This window comes from Selaginella moellendorffii, unplaced genomic scaffold (assembly GCF_000143415.4).
Source record: "Selaginella moellendorffii unplaced genomic scaffold, v1.0 SELMOscaffold_83, whole genome shotgun sequence".
NCBI lineage: Eukaryota > Viridiplantae > Streptophyta > Lycopodiopsida > Selaginellales > Selaginellaceae > Selaginella > Selaginella moellendorffii.
In genome coordinates, this window is record NW_003314344.1 from 647683 (window position 1) to 664865 (window position 17183).

The 17183-nt window shown below is 46.6% G+C and overlaps 2 protein-coding genes and 1 non-coding gene across 3 annotated transcripts; 2 read left to right on the forward strand and 1 right to left on the reverse strand.

Annotated features, from left to right (window-relative positions):
- Nucleotides 1-3566: 3566 nt before the first annotated feature.
- Nucleotides 3567-3651, reverse strand: TRNAM-CAU. Its single transcript is given in 2 exon segments — nucleotides 3567-3602; nucleotides 3614-3651. It is a non-coding gene; the product is annotated as a tRNA-Met (tRNA).
- Nucleotides 3652-6684: 3033 nt separating this feature from the next.
- Nucleotides 6685-9247, forward strand: LOC112341455 (pentatricopeptide repeat-containing protein At5g27110-like). Its single transcript, XM_024661556.1, has 3 exons — nucleotides 6685-6733; nucleotides 6785-6876; nucleotides 6960-9247. The coding sequence occupies exon 3, from the start codon at nucleotides 6982-6984 to the stop codon at nucleotides 9220-9222; it is 2241 nt and encodes a 746-aa protein (XP_024517324.1). The 5' UTR covers nucleotides 6685-6733; nucleotides 6785-6876; nucleotides 6960-6981; the 3' UTR covers nucleotides 9223-9247.
- A 182-nt stretch (nucleotides 9248-9429) lies between these two features.
- On the forward strand, nucleotides 9430-11877 carry LOC9651800 (cysteine-rich receptor-like protein kinase 15). Its single transcript, XM_024661557.1, has 7 exons — nucleotides 9430-10236; nucleotides 10306-10434; nucleotides 10502-10635; nucleotides 10702-10912; nucleotides 10969-11221; nucleotides 11273-11423; nucleotides 11482-11877. The coding sequence occupies exons 1-7, from the start codon at nucleotides 9438-9440 to the stop codon at nucleotides 11806-11808; spliced, it is 2004 nt and encodes a 667-aa protein (XP_024517325.1). The 5' UTR covers nucleotides 9430-9437; the 3' UTR covers nucleotides 11809-11877.
- Nucleotides 11878-17183: the final 5306 nt, after the last annotated feature.

Below are 17183 nucleotides of genomic sequence, written 5' to 3' on the forward strand. Positions count from 1 at the left end.
CTTCCATTGCTTTTGTTCCCCCATTATTTCCTTTTGTGTTTCCATCTTGTTCTGCTCTTCCCTTTTCCGATCCCTCCGATGATCTTTGTGTTGCAACTGTTGACCAGCTCATGAAGGAGTATTCTGATCTCTTTGAATTTGACCTATCGTCTGGGGCCAAGATTGCCACACGTCATCCCATTCCAACTGGGGATGCTCGTCCAATCAAGGTTCCTGTTCGTCATCGGTCACCCAAGGAGATCAAGATTTTACGTGCAAACATCAAGGAGATGTTGGAGAAGGGTGTTATTCGGAAGTCGCGGAGTCCTTGGGCATGTGAACCTCATCTTGTGACGAAGCCTAATGGGAGTATTCATTTCTGCATCGACTATCGTCCGTTAAATGAAGTGACGATCCCGGACGTGTACCCTCTTCCTCACACTGCTGATCTCTTGGATCGTCTGGGGCGAAGTCGTTGGTTCACCAAGCTAGATCTTGCTTCTGGGTATTGGCAAGTACCGATGGCTGAAGACGATATTCCTAAGACTGCTTTTCGTACACCATTTGGTTTGTACGAGTTTTTGGTGATGCCGTTTGGTTTGAACAATGCTCCAGCAACTTTTCAGCGAATGATGGACGAGGTTCTTTGCGATATGCCGGTGACGGCTGACTTCATTGATGATGTCTTGATCCACTCGGAGGGGACGTGGGAGGAGCATGTTCGTGATGTTTGTAAAATGTTGGATCGGCTACGCGACGTTGGTTTAAAGCTGAAGCGGTCGAAGTGCGTGTTTGGGTCCAAGGACACAACTTATCTTGGGTACCGTATTTCTCGTGAGGGTTTGCAAGTTGATCCTGACAAACTTGTGGCTGTTCTAAAGTTCCCTACTCCGAAGTGTGTGAATGATGTGCAGCGCTTTTTGGGTAAGGTGCAGTATCTCGGTCGTTTTGTGGATCATCTTTCCGATCGCACTTTACCATTGCGAGCGTTGCTGAAGTCATCAACGTCATCTTTCATCTGGTCTCCCGATTGTGAGCGGGCGTTCGTGAATCTCAAAGAGCTATTGACGACTCCTCCGGTTTTGGCATATCCTGACTACACTCGACCTTTTATTTTGCGCGTGGATGCTTCTGACATTGGTCTTGGAGGTGTGTTGATGCAAGAGAGCTCGAGTGTGCCTGGTCAGCGCCATCCCATTGCATACATAAGCCGTACATTACAACCAGCGGAGATGAACTACTCCACGACGGAGAATGAGTGTTTAGCAGCAGTCTGGGGTTTCGAGAAACTTCATGCCTATCTACATGGTTCTCGGACGTTACTTGAAGGTGACCATGCTGCTGTTACTTCATTATTGAAGTGGAAGAACCTGGTTGGTCGTACGGCTCGATGGGCTTTGAAGCTTCAGATATATGATTTCGATGTTGTTCATCGCCCAGGGAGTTCTATGGGTGATGCTGATGCCCTTTCTCGAGCTCCTCTTCCTTCTCCACTCACTTCTCATGTTTCTGACGAACCTGTTGTTCCAGCATCTGTGGATTTTCTAGATGAGGATTCTGTGCCGTCGGCGGTTGCTGTCCTTGACGTTCAGTGTCCACAGGGCGTAAAGCAAGATCTACCTTCTCTGGATGAGGTTCGCGAGGCTCAAAAGATTGAGCCGTGGATTCGAAGGCTTCGAGATGGGTTTGAGAATCCTGCATCACTTGCTGATAACTTGCCTTTTTGGCATTTACATTCTCAATATCGCCTTGAAGATGGCCTTCTTTATTTTGTGGGGACGGATCCTGATGCTCATTTACGGCTAGTGGTGCCTTCGGTGTTTATTCCGCGGTTTCTCCATGCCTACCATGATTCTCCTATTCTAGGTGGGCATATGGGACACCGTCGTGTCACCGAGAAGTTGCACAAATCTTTCTATTGGCCAGAGATGCGACGTGATATTATCCGGTATGTGCGTAGTTGCGTTTGGTGCCAAGCTCGTAATACTCCCCCTTGTGCTGCGGAAGGACGGTTGGAGTCAATTGCAGTTTCTCGTCCGTTTGAGTTGGTGGCGTTTGATCTTATGGGACCTTTTCCGCGATCGACTGCTGGCAATGAGTATGTTATTATTGCTTCTGACTACTTGACTCGTTGGGTGGAAGTTGGTGCTCTTGCTAGTGCCTCTGCAACTGCTGTTGGATACTTCCTCCTCAATCGAGTGGTGTTCCAGCATTCTTGTCCAGAACGGATTCTTTCGGATAATGGTCCTGCATTTATGGCTGAGGTATTTCATGTTTTGACATCTCGGTTGGGGATACGCCACACTTTTACGAGTGCTTATCATCCACAATCAGACGGTCTGGTGGAACGGCTCGTTCGGACGTTCAAAGGGATGATTGCGAAGTATGTGAACTTTCAACATTCGGATTGGGATGGTTATTTGCCGTCTCTTCGGTATGCTTATGTCACAGGGGTGCAGAGTTCTGTTGGTGCTTCACCATATAAACTTCTATATGGTCATGATCCAATATTACCAACAGAGCTAGGTTTACCTTCGCGATTGCCACGAGCTCCTGATGCTAGGTCATGGGATCAATATTTGACAAGCATTCTTCCACTTGTCCGAGCAGAGTCTGCTGAACACTTAGGCCGCGTACAAGTGGGACAACAACGGCGCTACAATTCCCATCATCGTCCACCAGCGGAGTACAAAGTGGATGATTTGGTGTTAGTCTGTTTTCCCCATCTTACGGTACGTGGTTTATCTAAGGGGCTCCTTGCGCAGTGGAAAGGACCGTATCGGGTGTTGCGACAAGTTGGACCACAAGTTTATGAGGTTCGGCATGACGTTCAGCAGGCCGATCCTCCGGAGATTGTGCATGTGCAGCGGTTAAAACGCTTCATACAGAGGGATCAGGAGCAGTTAATACCGTCTACAGATCCACCGATGCCTCCTCCTGACGTTCCTCCAGATCCCGGCCCATCTACAAGAGAACCCTGACGGCCTTCCATTATTCCGAGAGGAGGGGATGATGTGAGGGCCAAGTGTACGGCTACGATGCCGTATACTAATATTAACGTAGTGGATTTTGGTAGCCGTCGGATTGGTTTCAATCCGGACCACTCGCTCCTGTATATAAGCTAGGGTTTTTGGGCTAATTGATATGCACATTTCTGTATTCCCTTTCCATATTCCATGCACTCACAAAAGAATATTATAAATTTCATATGGAAACTATATCCATCATCCATTATTATTATTACAAGTGTCTTCATGGAAGAATATTATAAAATCCATATCCATTATCTATTATTATTATTGCAAGTGTCTTGATAGCAAAAGCTCTAACCATGTTATAATCATTAGATAAGTTTAGAGGTATCTTCCTATCACAATGAGTGAAGGAATGAGAGAGCAAAAACGTAAAATTCTTTGCTATATAAATACTAGTAATGAATGAAAAAGTGGCAAGCCAAAAATGAAACTCCATTTTCTCTAAAGAAAGTCAAAAACCAAAATCTACGAACTCGCAAATTATTTGAGTTCCATTTGCAAATAAGATATTTTTTGGTCGTTAGTTTCTTTTCAGACCAAATTTGAAAACAATGGGATGAGAGAGGCTCGAACTCTCGACCTCAGGATTTCTCAGCAGCTATGAGACCTACGCGCTGACCAACTGCGCCACCATCCCTTACATTTTATTTTAACATGATCATACTAAACAAATTTATCTTAGGATTGATCAAGAAAAAATGGCCACCTTTTTCTTTTCAAAGGGTTGATCATATCAACACTAAATCTTGGATCAGATGAGTATACTTAGAGCATGTTCTCAACTCATGGTGAGAACAAATATTTGATGAACCAGTGATAATTAAGGACATTAATGTTAAACTTTGATTACCAAGAATATCTTAGAATATGCCTAGATATTCTAGGTATATTCTTACACACCTAAAAAAGATTTTTTCTTCTCAAACCATGGAGGCCGAAAAGCGAGCCTGCGATTCCAGGTACAACATGGATTTCAGTATCAAACAGCAGCTGGAAGTGGAGGTGAGCCGGAGGAACAAACCGTCTCCCTTGAGCAAGCTCGAATCGGACGTGAAAAGGCAGGAAGCGGCACTGCAAAAGGCTCAAGAGGAGCACAAGATTGAGCAAACAAAGCTGCGAGCAGATGTCAAAGTAGCGCTGAGCAAGCTAGAAGAGCAGCACAAGATCGACCAGGAAGCGGCAGTGCGCAAGCTGGTCGAGCGCTTGAACGATCGCGAGACTGGCTTCATCAACCTTGTGTTCAAAAAGATCCAGGATGACTACCTCAAGCTGGGAGAGCAGCACAAGATCGGGCAAGACAAGCTCCAAGAGCAAGTGGAAAGGCAGCTGCGCAAGTTGGAAGAGCAGCACAAGATGGAGCACGAGACCATGGAGCGCGTGCACGAGATCCAGAGCAGCTTCAACAATCTTGCAATGGAAAAGATGGATGCGCAGCAGGTGATCAGAGAGGATTGCGAGAGGCAGGAGGCGGCGCTGCGCAAGCTGGAAGAAGAGCTCCAGATCAAGCTCAAGGCGGTCAATGACCACCAGGAGATGGCAAGGGAGGTCCTCACCAGGCTCGTACACGATTCCACTAGGCAGGAAGCGGCACTGGACAAGATCCACAGTCTCAACCTTGTGTACAAGCTCGAGAAGTTGGAAGCAGCGGTGCACAAGCTCCAAACCCCGCTGCCCACGAAGCCCGACACGATGGTTCAGCCACCCACGAAGATCTCTTTGGAAGCCTATCGCAGGATCGGACTTATAAAGATGGCATCGCAGTTCTTGCGAACTTTAAAACGATGATCATCTTAGTTTCTATATATTCTTGATATCTTTGTTTAATGAGTCCCAGCAATGCCTTCATCACAACCTCTTCCGGAGATGGAGCCCGTTCCCAACTCGTCCAAACGCATCGCCGATCCATCCGGCCACCATGACGTCCCCGAGAAGGCGACACCTCGTCCTGTTCCAGCAAAGCTTGAAAAAATCCCCGTGCTTGCCCTTTCCAGGCATATCCACAGATCATCACTCTCCAGGACACAAGATCTCGCTGAGGCATAAACTATCGTTCTTGTAAAGATTCCCGTCCAGGAGATCTCGTCCTTCTGATGCATCGTCTCAAAGAACTCTTTTAAGTTCCTCCAGGTCCAATCCCAGGGCAGATATTCATCTGTCAATCGTCTCCCACGAAACTCTATCCCTGCTCGGCATCTCATCGAAAACTTCCTTTGATTTCTCGCTATGCCCGTTTTGGGCCCATGCTCCTGCCAAGGAGAAAACGCTTATCTCTCAAAACAGCATTCTGCTGCCTCGACGCTCCCACGGTTCCGATACAAGCCCACGACAAGAAGCCTGTGTTCTTGGCTGACGTGTGCATAAATACGTAGATTTACGCTGACGTGTTGTCCACGCCAGCATGAATGAGATGTTTGGTAGTTGCTCTGTTTCTTTCCAGGTCGCATTTCTTTCGGAGGCATTCGTCTCTTGGCATCCGTGCTGGCAGCAGTTCCACCGTGTCGCAGTAAATCACGACCCTAACTCCCAGAGACCTGTCATGTTGGGTAGTGTATTTCCAAGAATGAGAAAATGAATAGTAAGATTCTTGCGCTTGCAATTGGAGACACCTCCAGGCACAAATGACTGCAATATTACAGATCAGTTAAGAAAACAAAGTGTGAAGAGAAATTGTCACCTGAAAAGAATAAGAGTCAGCGTCTCCATGTTGTGAAAATAAGACAAAAAATGGTCGCTGTCAAAACATAGGAGGGAATCCAACTGGCCAAGTGACAAGCTTCGCCTGTCAGGAGGACAGGAATTACAAAATGAGGCTGTCCTTAAATCCGCGGAGCGCAACCGGATGCACTCGAGAAGATCTTGTAATTCTGTCATAGGGTCTGAACCCCACCCTGAAAAACTGCAACTTCGGGGCGTCCATGATCCCAAGGTGACACCGTGGCTCATACACGCTGAGAACCCGGAGGCTCCCACTCCAGACTGTAAGAGTGTTGTCGCCCAGGCGGTTGACAGCGCTCAAGATCTGGAGCTTCGGGCATGATGAGAGCAGCATCTGGAGCAGCGCATTGGAGACGGGCGAGTGGAACTCGCACACGTTCAAGGACTGGAGAGACCACGACACCAAGCTCTGGGTGGTAGCGAACATCCCAGTTATCTGAACGCTCTGAATCGCGGTGCAGCAGGCGATCGAGCTCCAGACCCCCGGTCCTCATATTTAACGACGCAAACCATACGGAGCTATCTTGAGTGAGAGTTTTGTGAGGGAGCCAGCAGCCCAGGCAAGCCAGTGACCGCTAGCTTCCCGATCGTATTCGACACCACCATCGCCGCCACAGTCGAGATAGACGGTGAGCTCCTTGAGGCAGCCGTTGTCCTTGGCGCGTCGGAGGACGCTGGAGATTACATCCTCGGCGCCCCTCAGCTCCTCGTTGGTACTCGCCGGGAAGTCGAAGGGCCCAGCGAAGCTCCTCCCATCGCTTGCACACCAGCGCGCATCGGGCGAGCGTCCGCACATCCTCCACCTTGCTCAAGATCTCCACCAGGGAGCAATCATCCAACTCCATGCTTCACCGCATTGCAAAACCGTTCCACTCTCACCGCTTAAATAGATCGCGCGGGGTGTTTTAAAGCTTAGAACAAAAATCCCCGTACCAGTAGATATTTGTCTTTCGTACGCCACGTAGACCGTAGGGGAGGGCTTGGGGCGCCATGGTTTCTCGAAGGTAAGCAAGGCATTTGGGCTTTCCAATTGCTCAAACTCTCTTGCATCGCAGACCGCATGAGCGTGCGAAGCTGGATTCTAGATCTAATCTTTGAAAGATCCGATTTGCAAGAAACGTGGTAGCGGCTACCATGGATTTTCGAGGTAAGATATTTCTCCTCTTGAGCCTTAGGTACTTTTCACTGATATATAAGATGGTAACAAGCTTGTCTATTCTTTCTTTGCAGATCACAAGCGATCTCGCCCGCCATGAAACCTTCGAGAGAAGCAGCATCACTGCTGCCTGGAACACACATTCTTTCATCAGATCCTCAGGTCTCATCGGTGATCTTCGAGCTAAAGTCCGCTGCTCGATCCAAAGACTTGGAAAGTGGCAAAGAGATTCACGCTCGTGCCACTGAGAGCGGCAAAAACACCGACATCTACGTTGCAAACTCTCTGATCGGTATGTACGGAAAATGTGGCAGCATGGCCGAAGCTCGCGGTGTTTTCGACAAGATCACAGCTCCAACCATCGTCTCATGGAACTCTCTCATCCTCGGCTACGCTGACAACGGAGAAGCTTTCCAGGCACTGGAACTCTTCGCACGAATCGCCAACCTCTCGACGATCTCTCCAGACCGCGCGACGTTTCTGGCGGCTCTCAAAGCTTGCAGCAAGCTAGCTGCGATCGAAAAAACCGATTTTCTTGATCGCGGGAGCTCCAAGTTCGTCAAGATCAAGAGCCTCGAGATGGCTATGGCGGTCCACTCTCGGTGCGAGCAAGCCAGATGGCACACAGACATGCGCATCGCCAGCGCTTTGATCGACGCGTATGGGAAATCCAGGTGCATGGCTTCTGCTCGGATGATCTTCGAGAGAATGGAAACTCACGACGTTGTCTCGTGGACTTCCATGATCATGGGATATGCCGACGATGAAGATGGCCTCTCGGGATTAGAGCTCTTCCAAGAATTCATGGCGAGCAGCACCGATCGATCCAGTGGCAGGAGTTTTGTGGCGGCGCTCAAGTCGTGTTCCGGCCTGGCCGCGAGGGAAGAACGCCAGAAGAAATTCTCTGGAAAGTTGGCGGCGATTAAGATGGTGTCGCTGGAGCGAGCGGTGTTTCTCCACCGCGAGGCAGCAAAGAGAGGCTTTGATCTGGACATGTTTGTCGCAAGCACGCTGGTGGATCTCTACGCAAAGTGTGGGAGCGTGGATCTCGCTCGAGCGGTGTTTGACAGGCTCGATCATCGATTCAAGACCACCAATCCAGTGGCGTGGAACGCATTGATGCTGGGGTATGTGGATCTCGGCCAGGCAGCGATGGCGCTGGATCTCTTCTCGCAGATGATGCTGCTGGATAGATCGAAAAAAGAGATATTTGGCGACGCGAGGACGATCGTCGCGGCCGCCAATGCGTGCACGAGCATGGCCGCCAGCGAGCAATCCTCCCGAATCCCCGAATCCATCGATAGCGATGGAGGAAGAAGAAGAAGAGTTTGTGTGATCAAAGTGGAGAGCTTGAGCACGGGCATGGCAATCCACTCGAGAGCTCGCGGTCTGGGCGTGGAGCTGGATGGATTCGTGGCAAGCGCACTGATTAATATGTACTCGAAGTGTGGGAGCACGATCGACGCGCACAGGATCTTCGCCATGCTCGGCGACGAAGAGCTCGATGATCCGGCGCCTTGGAACGCTTTGATCCTTGGCTATCTCGAGAATGGCCAGCCCCAGGAATCCCTGGCGCTGCTCGCAGCGATGCGATCTTCTCCTCGCTCGATGGTCATGGACGCGAGGAGCTATGCCACCGCGATCCGGGCGCATGGAAGTGTCATGGATCTGGAAGGAATTCGCAAGCTCCACGCGGAGATCGACCGCGCAAGCCGTGAATCGGGGCGAGATCTCATCGACCCGGTCGTGGCGAGCTGCCTGGTGGATGCGTATGGGCGATGCGGCAGCATGGACGAGGCCGAGAGATTCTTCGCCTCTTCCTCCTCGTCGCGAGATCTCATCTCCTGGAGCGCTCTCGTCGCGGGATATAGCCGCCAGGGCGACGCAGAGAGGGCGATCTATCACTTCCAGCGGATGAGAGACGAGGGATTCGATGCCCACGATCGTGCGGCGGCGCTGCTGTGCGTGCTCAGCGCTTGCGCCCACACTGGCCGCGTGGAACAGGGGAAGAAATTCCTTGCGGAGATCCTGGGATCGTCCTTGTCTATGGCTGGGATTGGGATCGAGCACTACCACTGCGCGATCGACATGCTGGGGCGAGCGGATCGGCTAGAAGAGGCGGTGGCGCTGGTGGAGAGAGTGAGATCGATGGGATCATCGCGATCGGCGATGCGACCCAATGCTGTCACCTGGTCGAGTGTGATCGATGCGAGCAGGAGATCTGGGCGCGTGGGCGTGGCGAGGACCGCCTTTGAGGAGCTGGTCAAGTTCCAAGAGGAAGAACAGTGTGAGTGCTCCTCGGCCTACGCGCTCATGGCCGCTGTTTACCACGATTGACTAAAGTCATGACACGTGTATGGCCTGTCCATCGTCGCTGGGTCAAACTTGGCGGACGGACCAGATCGTTGGAAATTTTAGAAAAACTCCGGGATCGATTGTTTGCGATGTGTCCAAGAGTTTCTTAGAAAATTGGAAGAAAAGAAGAAGAGAAGATTTTGATCTTTCCCTCGCTACTTCCTATCGATGAATTAGCATCGCAAGGAAGAGAAACCATGGCGGATCATCCTCCTCTCTCTCTTGATTTTGTTCTTGCGATCGCCATGATCGCCATCGCTGCTCTCGCAAGAGGCGCCCACGCCCAATTCACATCCAATTCCACCGCCAATGCCACATTCTCGTGCTCCGACGCCTATACTTTCACCTCCAGGCAAATGGGAGCAAACATCCAGACAGTACTCGCCACTCTCCTCGATCAAGGCCCCGCCGCTGGAGGATTCAAATCCATGAGCTCCGGAAATCTGGGCGACACCGTCTATGGCCTAATCCAATGCCGCGGCGACATCACTGCCCAGGAATGCTCCTCGTGCGCTCGATCGGCCTTCCAGCTCCTAAATTCCACCTGCGTGAGGAATTCCACCAAAGGGGGCAGGGTCTACCTCGATCACTGCTTCCTGCGCTACGAGGATCACTTCTTCTCCTCCACTCTCGACATCGTCTCCAGCATCGCCAATTGCTCGACCCCTTCCTCTTCCTTGGCGATTTTCCAGCCCAATTCCAAGACCGCTCTGGAGTTCCTTGAAATTAGGGTTCCTCAGAGCGCGAGAAAATATGTGGCGGCAGTGGCGGGGATCGAGTCCGCGGCGCCGGCGTACGCTCTCGGTCAGTGCGTTCCGGATCTAAGCGCTGCCGATTGCGTCGCTTGCCTCGCCGCCGCGGAGAATGTGATCGCTAGCACTTGCCGCGGCGGCGGCGGAGGTGTTTGCTACTATGCTAGCTGCACGCTCTTCTTCCAGGGATCGAAGTTCTTCCAGGGCATTGCCGAAAATGCGACTCTCCCATCCGGTTCCAAAGGTATGAAATCGAAATCTTTCTTCTTGGATGAATTTCGAGTGAAAGGTTGCTTTCCTCTGTGTGTAACAGGGAAGAAAACTTTGGGACTGGCAATTGGGATTCCAATCGCTGGTGTGGCGGCATTGCTGCTCCTCGTGCTCGGATATTTTATTCTCAAGAGGAGGAAAAAACTTCCTAAAAAGCAGGAACCAGCGCGTGGTATGTCGCTCTCGTTTACTCTCTAGAAAAAAATCCATTGTTCGTTACTTTTGGATGGTGTTTGCAGAGGAATTTGATGAGCTCCAGTTGACGTTGCATCGAGGGCCGGTGACTTTTTCCTATGATCTGTTGAGACGTGCTACTGAAGATTTTAGTGACGACAAGAAGCTCGGCGAGGGTGGATTTGGCGCCGTATATAAGGTGTGGATTTGATCACTCCCAGCATGGTTTCTCATTGTTTATTTCTCCTTTTTCTTTTTGCTACAGGGGACTTTTGGTGATGGGACCGAGATCGCTATCAAAAAGCTCTCGGTGTCTTCCAAGCAAGGGGAGCAGCAGTTTCTCAACGAAGTTAAGGTTATTGGCAGCGTACAGCACCGGAATCTTGTCAGGCTACTGGGGTGCTGTGTCGAAGGCAGTGAAAGGCTCCTGGTCTACGAGTTCCTCAAGAACAACAGCCTTGAAAAGGCTTTGCTTGGTAAGTCAACTTTCTTGCTTAGGTGGTTTGCATCTTATCTTTTCGCGTTGAGACAGACGACATGCTCAGTGAGGAAGAAACTCCTCGATTGTCCTTGACCACCCGGTACAATATCCTGCTTGGAACAGCTCGGGGCCTCACGTACCTTCACGAGGATTCACAAATTCGAATCGTTCATCGGGACATAAAGCCCAGCAACATCCTGCTGGACGAAACATTCGAAGCCAAGATATCAGACTTTGGACTGGCAAGGCTGTATGAAGAGGACGAAGCGACAGAGATCATCACGACAAAAGTCGCAGGAACCTAGTAGGTGATCCATCACTACACATGCAGACTAAAAATGTGATTTTCTTGCAGTGGATATATGGCTCCGGAGTATGCCTTTCACGGGCACTTGAGCGAAAAGGCTGATGTTTTCACTTTTGGAGTCGTGGTACTCGAGACTCTGGCCGGAAGAAAGAACAGGGACGTGACGCTGCCGGGACCCGAGCAATATCTTCTGGAATGGGTATGTAACTTGTTTTTGTCAAGAAAGTTATCCTCAAGCAAACTCTCTCTTTCCACAGGCTTGGCAGCTCCATTCCGATGGATTGCTTGCAAATCTTCTAGACCCCAAGCTCGTAAGATCCAGCAGCAACGAGCAAGAGAGAACGCTCGTCCAAGCAATCCACATCGCCCTTATGTGTACTCAAGCTTCCCCGCAGGACAGGCCTTCCATGTCTCACGTCGTAGCGATGCTCTCCGGCCATTCCAACGTCAATGTCCCGCTCTCTGCCACTTTCGACATCCAAGCTATGAACCCAAGGTTCTACTCGTCATCGTCAAACTCCGCCGCCAGCGATCCCAAGAACAGGAGGTCCAAAACGTTTTCTACTCCCCCAGAGCCTCGATAGTGCAGTGGGACTATTCTGGATTTTAAATTCAAGTAGCTAGGGTACTTGCGTATCCAGCTTTTCAGGCAACAAACTGGACGATCTTGAGGTTGAATCTTGGCCTCCACCACCTCGAGTATTGTAGATGTTGCAGGTCCACTCACGGCTATGTGACTTCCCTTGAGGACTATTACATTTGAGTACAACTCTGGAAATCACCAAAATTCTTTTTTTTTTAGTGATCATTAGAAATTGTTTACCTGAATTGTGCCAATGCTATCTCCACCTCATCATCTGCTTGACAATACAAAATCATCTTAGCTCTGCATCCCGCACAATACTAAGAAATCAAGGTACCTGCTGAAAAGAATCTCTATGGCTTGACGCCACTTGTAAGAGTTTCCTCGTAGTACCTGTTGAACAGCTCCAACCAATACAAAACCTCCTGCTTTCCCGGGTCAAAACTTACATGAATGCCTGGTCCAGGGGACTCACGAATAAGTATCGCTTTTAACCCAGCCAAAATATTATTCTTTGGACATGACGACAACTTTGTCATGCAGAAGGTTTTCCTTGAGACGCTCCACCCGGGTGTAGGCGTTGGGATCGATACCCGCATTCAGTGCCAGGGCATTGGCCTCGTAGCTTGTCAACTTCTTGCGATGGTGCTCCCGTGAGCAGCCAGAAGCACGGGTTCGAGCGCCGCAGGTAAGCACCACTCTCGTAGAGCGGTCATTTCCCGCATCAAAGTTCTTACGTTGCTTTTCACCCTGCCTTCCAGTGCAGCTTCGAAAGAGATAACATGGCGTCTGTGCTGCAGAATGCCCACGTGGCTTCCATCTCGCAGCTGCCTGACATCCTCCTGCAGAACTCGAGGCTGTATCGTTGAACAAACAAAGCTCCTGCGACTTCTGTGTTGCTTCCAGGATATCACTCCCGTACCACTTCTCAAGCTCCCGAATGCTCATGAACTCCGACCCCGAGTGTAGATGGTCCTCCAAGCAGGTTGTTTACTGCAGACCAATTATATGCAGCTTGCCAGCAGTGTCTCTGTAGAAAACCACCGCATCTACCCTGCCGTAATTGTACTGGATTGGCCAGAACATGAAGCCAGTTCCTTTCCCGAGCATTCCTGTGGCCACGTCGCCTGGGATGGTGGAGAAAGTAGTCAGAGAAAGCACATTGAGAGACAACCCGGAGGGATCAATCGTTAGTCCCCGACGCGAAATGACGTCGTTACAGAGCCCCTCGCACAGCCATCCAGCCTCGCTCCAATTCAATGGTGCACCCCGGGAGGCCATCCTTGCATAAGCCACCCAAGGGCCGTGGTCACCACCAGCATCCTCTTCTTTGCTTCTAAACTCTTCCACGTAGATTTGCTGGATGAAAGGCATACAGAACCTATTCGCGTATGCATATCTGGGATCCACGATTATAATCCGCCTGTTGGTGCTGAAGTCCCCCACAATGTCCAGCTCTCAGACGTCCTCAGAGCATGGAAGTGCTTGTCGTTTACGAAGGCAGAGATGACTGAATCCCAGTCTTCATAGCTGTCTAGCAGCTCGCCGACTTCCTTCGGCGTCAAGTCTGGCAATTCGGGAGGCCAAGACCAGCGTCCATCAGGACCCACATCCAGGTCAAATTGCTGCGCTAGCAATTTCTTAGTAGCAATTTGTATGCAGGCCCTGTCCAGGATATCCAGCAGCTGTAGGGGGTTTCAAAAGTATAGTAGGGATAGTGAGGTCCAGGAATCAATCTTGAAGGAACTCTCCAATAATGCTTTTAAACTGACTTGAGGTTGAGACTGGGACTGAGGGGCCTTGGGTGGGAGTGAGCATGGACTCAGGTGGTGCCGGAGGGGCCACCCAAAGAAGTGCCCAAGAGCAGCTCCCACTCCCGAAAAAGAAATTGACTGCGGTGCTCCCGACTTATGTGGAGTGGTGCCCCACTTGAGTACCTTGTGGCTCATTGGTCCTTGCCCTTCCTAGGGGCTTGGGCCTTCCCTTCGGGATGAAAGTGGGGGTGTAGAGGTATCCATACTGGGCCGTTAGGCCATAGTGTTTTGCCCCAATGTCTCGAAGCAAGTGTTGCACCCAAGACTTGGGATTTAGAAGGTCCCATGATCAAGTTTTATTATACCAAAGGATGTTAGGAACCTGGAGGCTTGGTGTGCTTGGCTGCTTGTGCCTGTAGGGAGTGTAGCCGAACCTTAAGTCCAATCTAACTTGGGGAAGGGGATTGGGAGAGATTTGGGAATCTGTAGATAGATAGCTAATGCTCTATTGCTTGTGCAGTGAGTAGTTAAAACTAAGTAGGACCAAGTAGGACTTAGTACAATAGGTGAGAACTTTGGTGAGGGAGCTTAGCTAAAAAGCCAAGGTAGTGTTAGTCGGATAAACGAGGTTAGTTGACAAATTCGAAAGGAAAAATTTGTGGCTTACACTTAGCCTTTATGTTTAAGTGATTGGCTTCATCCTTTCGTCTAGGGGTTTAGTTTGGGGAGACGGGGGTAAAGGAGTAATTGTAGCATATGTGATTACGGGATAAGATTTGTATATATTATCATTGTGTATCCTTAGAATTTTAAGTGATAAATGAGGATAAAATAGCCACCAAGGGCTCTTTCATCAAGCAATTGTCTCTTTTCTAGTTAACTTAAGGGAAAAGAGATAGAATGCATTACAATTGTATTCATAATAATCTTTACATTCCGGAGATATGCCTCACTAACAGATCTAAACACTTTTCATAAATAGCTAATGGCACTGAATGCAACTAACACATAGGGAATGATACCAAGGGTGTCTTGGCAAACACAATAAACTATCATGTAGTGAATATTGAGGGACTAAATTCAATATCATAAGGGTTTTTAACATTGGCAAATGTAAATTAACAAATGAGATTCTCTAACCAAGTCAAGTATATTTAACTAATAGCATTAAAGAATTTTATCCTTATGCTCTTCTGCCCAAGTGCACACGTGAAAACCAGTTTTTCAACTAACTTAGATGGAGACTGATAAAAGCTGTAATAATATTGACCTCCTGTTATCATAGAGTAAAGAAAGGATATTTGAAAGGGCTCATCAATAGGAAACTTTTGATACCCACAGTCACATTCACAACAATCTTGACTTTCTTGCCAAATATTATCATAAATTACTTCAATTATCAAAAGGATCAAGATAAAAAATTTATATTTTATTATAAATATTTTTAAATTAAATACATTAAGGGTTTAAGAATATTCTAAGCATATTTAACTAGATAAAATTATCAACATAATCTATATAAGTTTATAGTATAATCTTAAGCTTTAATTCTACTCTTTACCAAAAAAGGAGCAATCTTACCTTTTCAGCAATATAGAGTTTTGGAATAATCTTCTTCTTGGCAAAAGGGAGAACTAGCATCAGCTTGAGCTTTCTACACAAAGATTCAGCTAATTATAGAAAAATAGAAAGGATAGACATTCTAAAGTAAGTAATGAGAGTACTATTGATATTGGTGATGGTGCTACTGCTAAAAAATATTTATCTTTTCTTCATCTTTTAGCTTTTGAGAAATCAAAACCCACTAGAAGTTCATTCTAATAAGCACATAGAGTTCTAAGCAATGATAGAGTGATGTTTTAAATGGTCAGGAGATTGAAAAAGAGCTTAATTGGTGAAATAAAATGCTATAAGAATAGGTTTATCACCATAATGGCTCAAGACAATGATTATGTGACTGATTGTGACCTTTGCTAATGAAAATTGTGGCTGTTTTGCATGTAAAAACTTTTTGAATGCATAAAACTCTACTAAAGTACCTTGGAACTGCTTAGGAGCAAAAAGAACCTGTGTAAGCATAAGATATTGTGGCAATTAGATTCCATAATTTCAAGATGGTTATAAGCTTCAAAATTAGTCAATGCATCCTTAAGAATATATGCCCTTTTCTTGATAGGGCTCTTGATTGGTTTATATATGGTGTATCTACTTTTCCCAATAGTAGTTTTTCACTATTGTAATCATTGCAAGCATAAAATGGAGAACATTTTTATGATAATAATATATTTTTAATATTTAAATATATAATTTGAAATTTAAATATTAGGTTTACTTGTCCACAATAAAGTTTTATGACCATTTAAAGAAGAAGTCACTGTTAAATATCCATCATCTTCCATAGTTACAATAGCAAATATTAAACAACTTTTGTAAAAGATATTATTTTTCCACATAATATTTTTGTTATCATCTATTATAAGTAAATGACCATCAAGTTGGAAATGAAGATAACAAAATGTATCATAACTATAAGACATTGTAGACCATATAGTTCTATGGTTATTTTCAGTCTCAATTACAAGATTATAGTTCCTTAAACTTGCTCTAAATTTGTTATTTGTTAATATCAAACTATTTCCATTTATTATATGTGTACCAAGAAACTCTAGAGGGCCATTTATTAATTGTGTGTGATATGGCCAACATTGCAAAGTATCATATTCAATAATATTATGAATATTATTTGGTAGACTTCTTTCATCAGGTAAGCCTTCATGATAGTCTAAAGTAGGATAAATTTCATTAAGATATCTTACACGACCTCCTAAGGCAAAATAATCTATTGAGAAATATCTATATACAATAATAATCATGCCTGGAGCATTTGAACAAGCATGATATTCTAGAAGGTGCAACATTTGCAAAAATGTATTGCGAACATATGTAGGATCAAATTGGAAAGAAGGTGGTAGTGGAATGCAATTAATATAATTTGTTATGTCACCAGGATGTATATAAAGTCTAATTACTATATCTTGATAATGAATAAAAATTGTGCGAAAGTATTCGATGCCATAATATATTGTTATGGGTTGAGTAATATCTATTGCTTCTATTAAACGTCTAAAATAATCTATAATTCTAATTATATCTCGATTACTAAAATGGCCACTTTCTCCAATCCATCTTCTTTGTGGAGGTTGAGAATAACAAGAAAAAATAAATATTAATATCCACAAGAGCATATAAATCATTTTATAAATCTCATAAACTTAGTTATGCTTAAATAAGTCATTCTAAAGTTAATATTACCTTACATATTATCCTTTTATAAGTTCACTTAAGCCTTATGCTTTTCTGAATTTATAAAAATAGTATTCATCCATAAACTTTTTCTTTATACTTTATTTTGTATAGGTAATATCTTAGTTTTCCCTTTTTTAAGCTTTTCATAAAAAATTTAATAAAGAAACTACAGTCCAAGGAATATGAAAATGCAAGAAAAAAACAATTGCCACTCCAACCTTCATCCCTCCAGCCAGCTGTGCTATGCTAGCCAGCCACTCCAACATCACAAAAAAATTTTTAAAAAAGACACCAAGCAGAAAAATGCCACTTACCG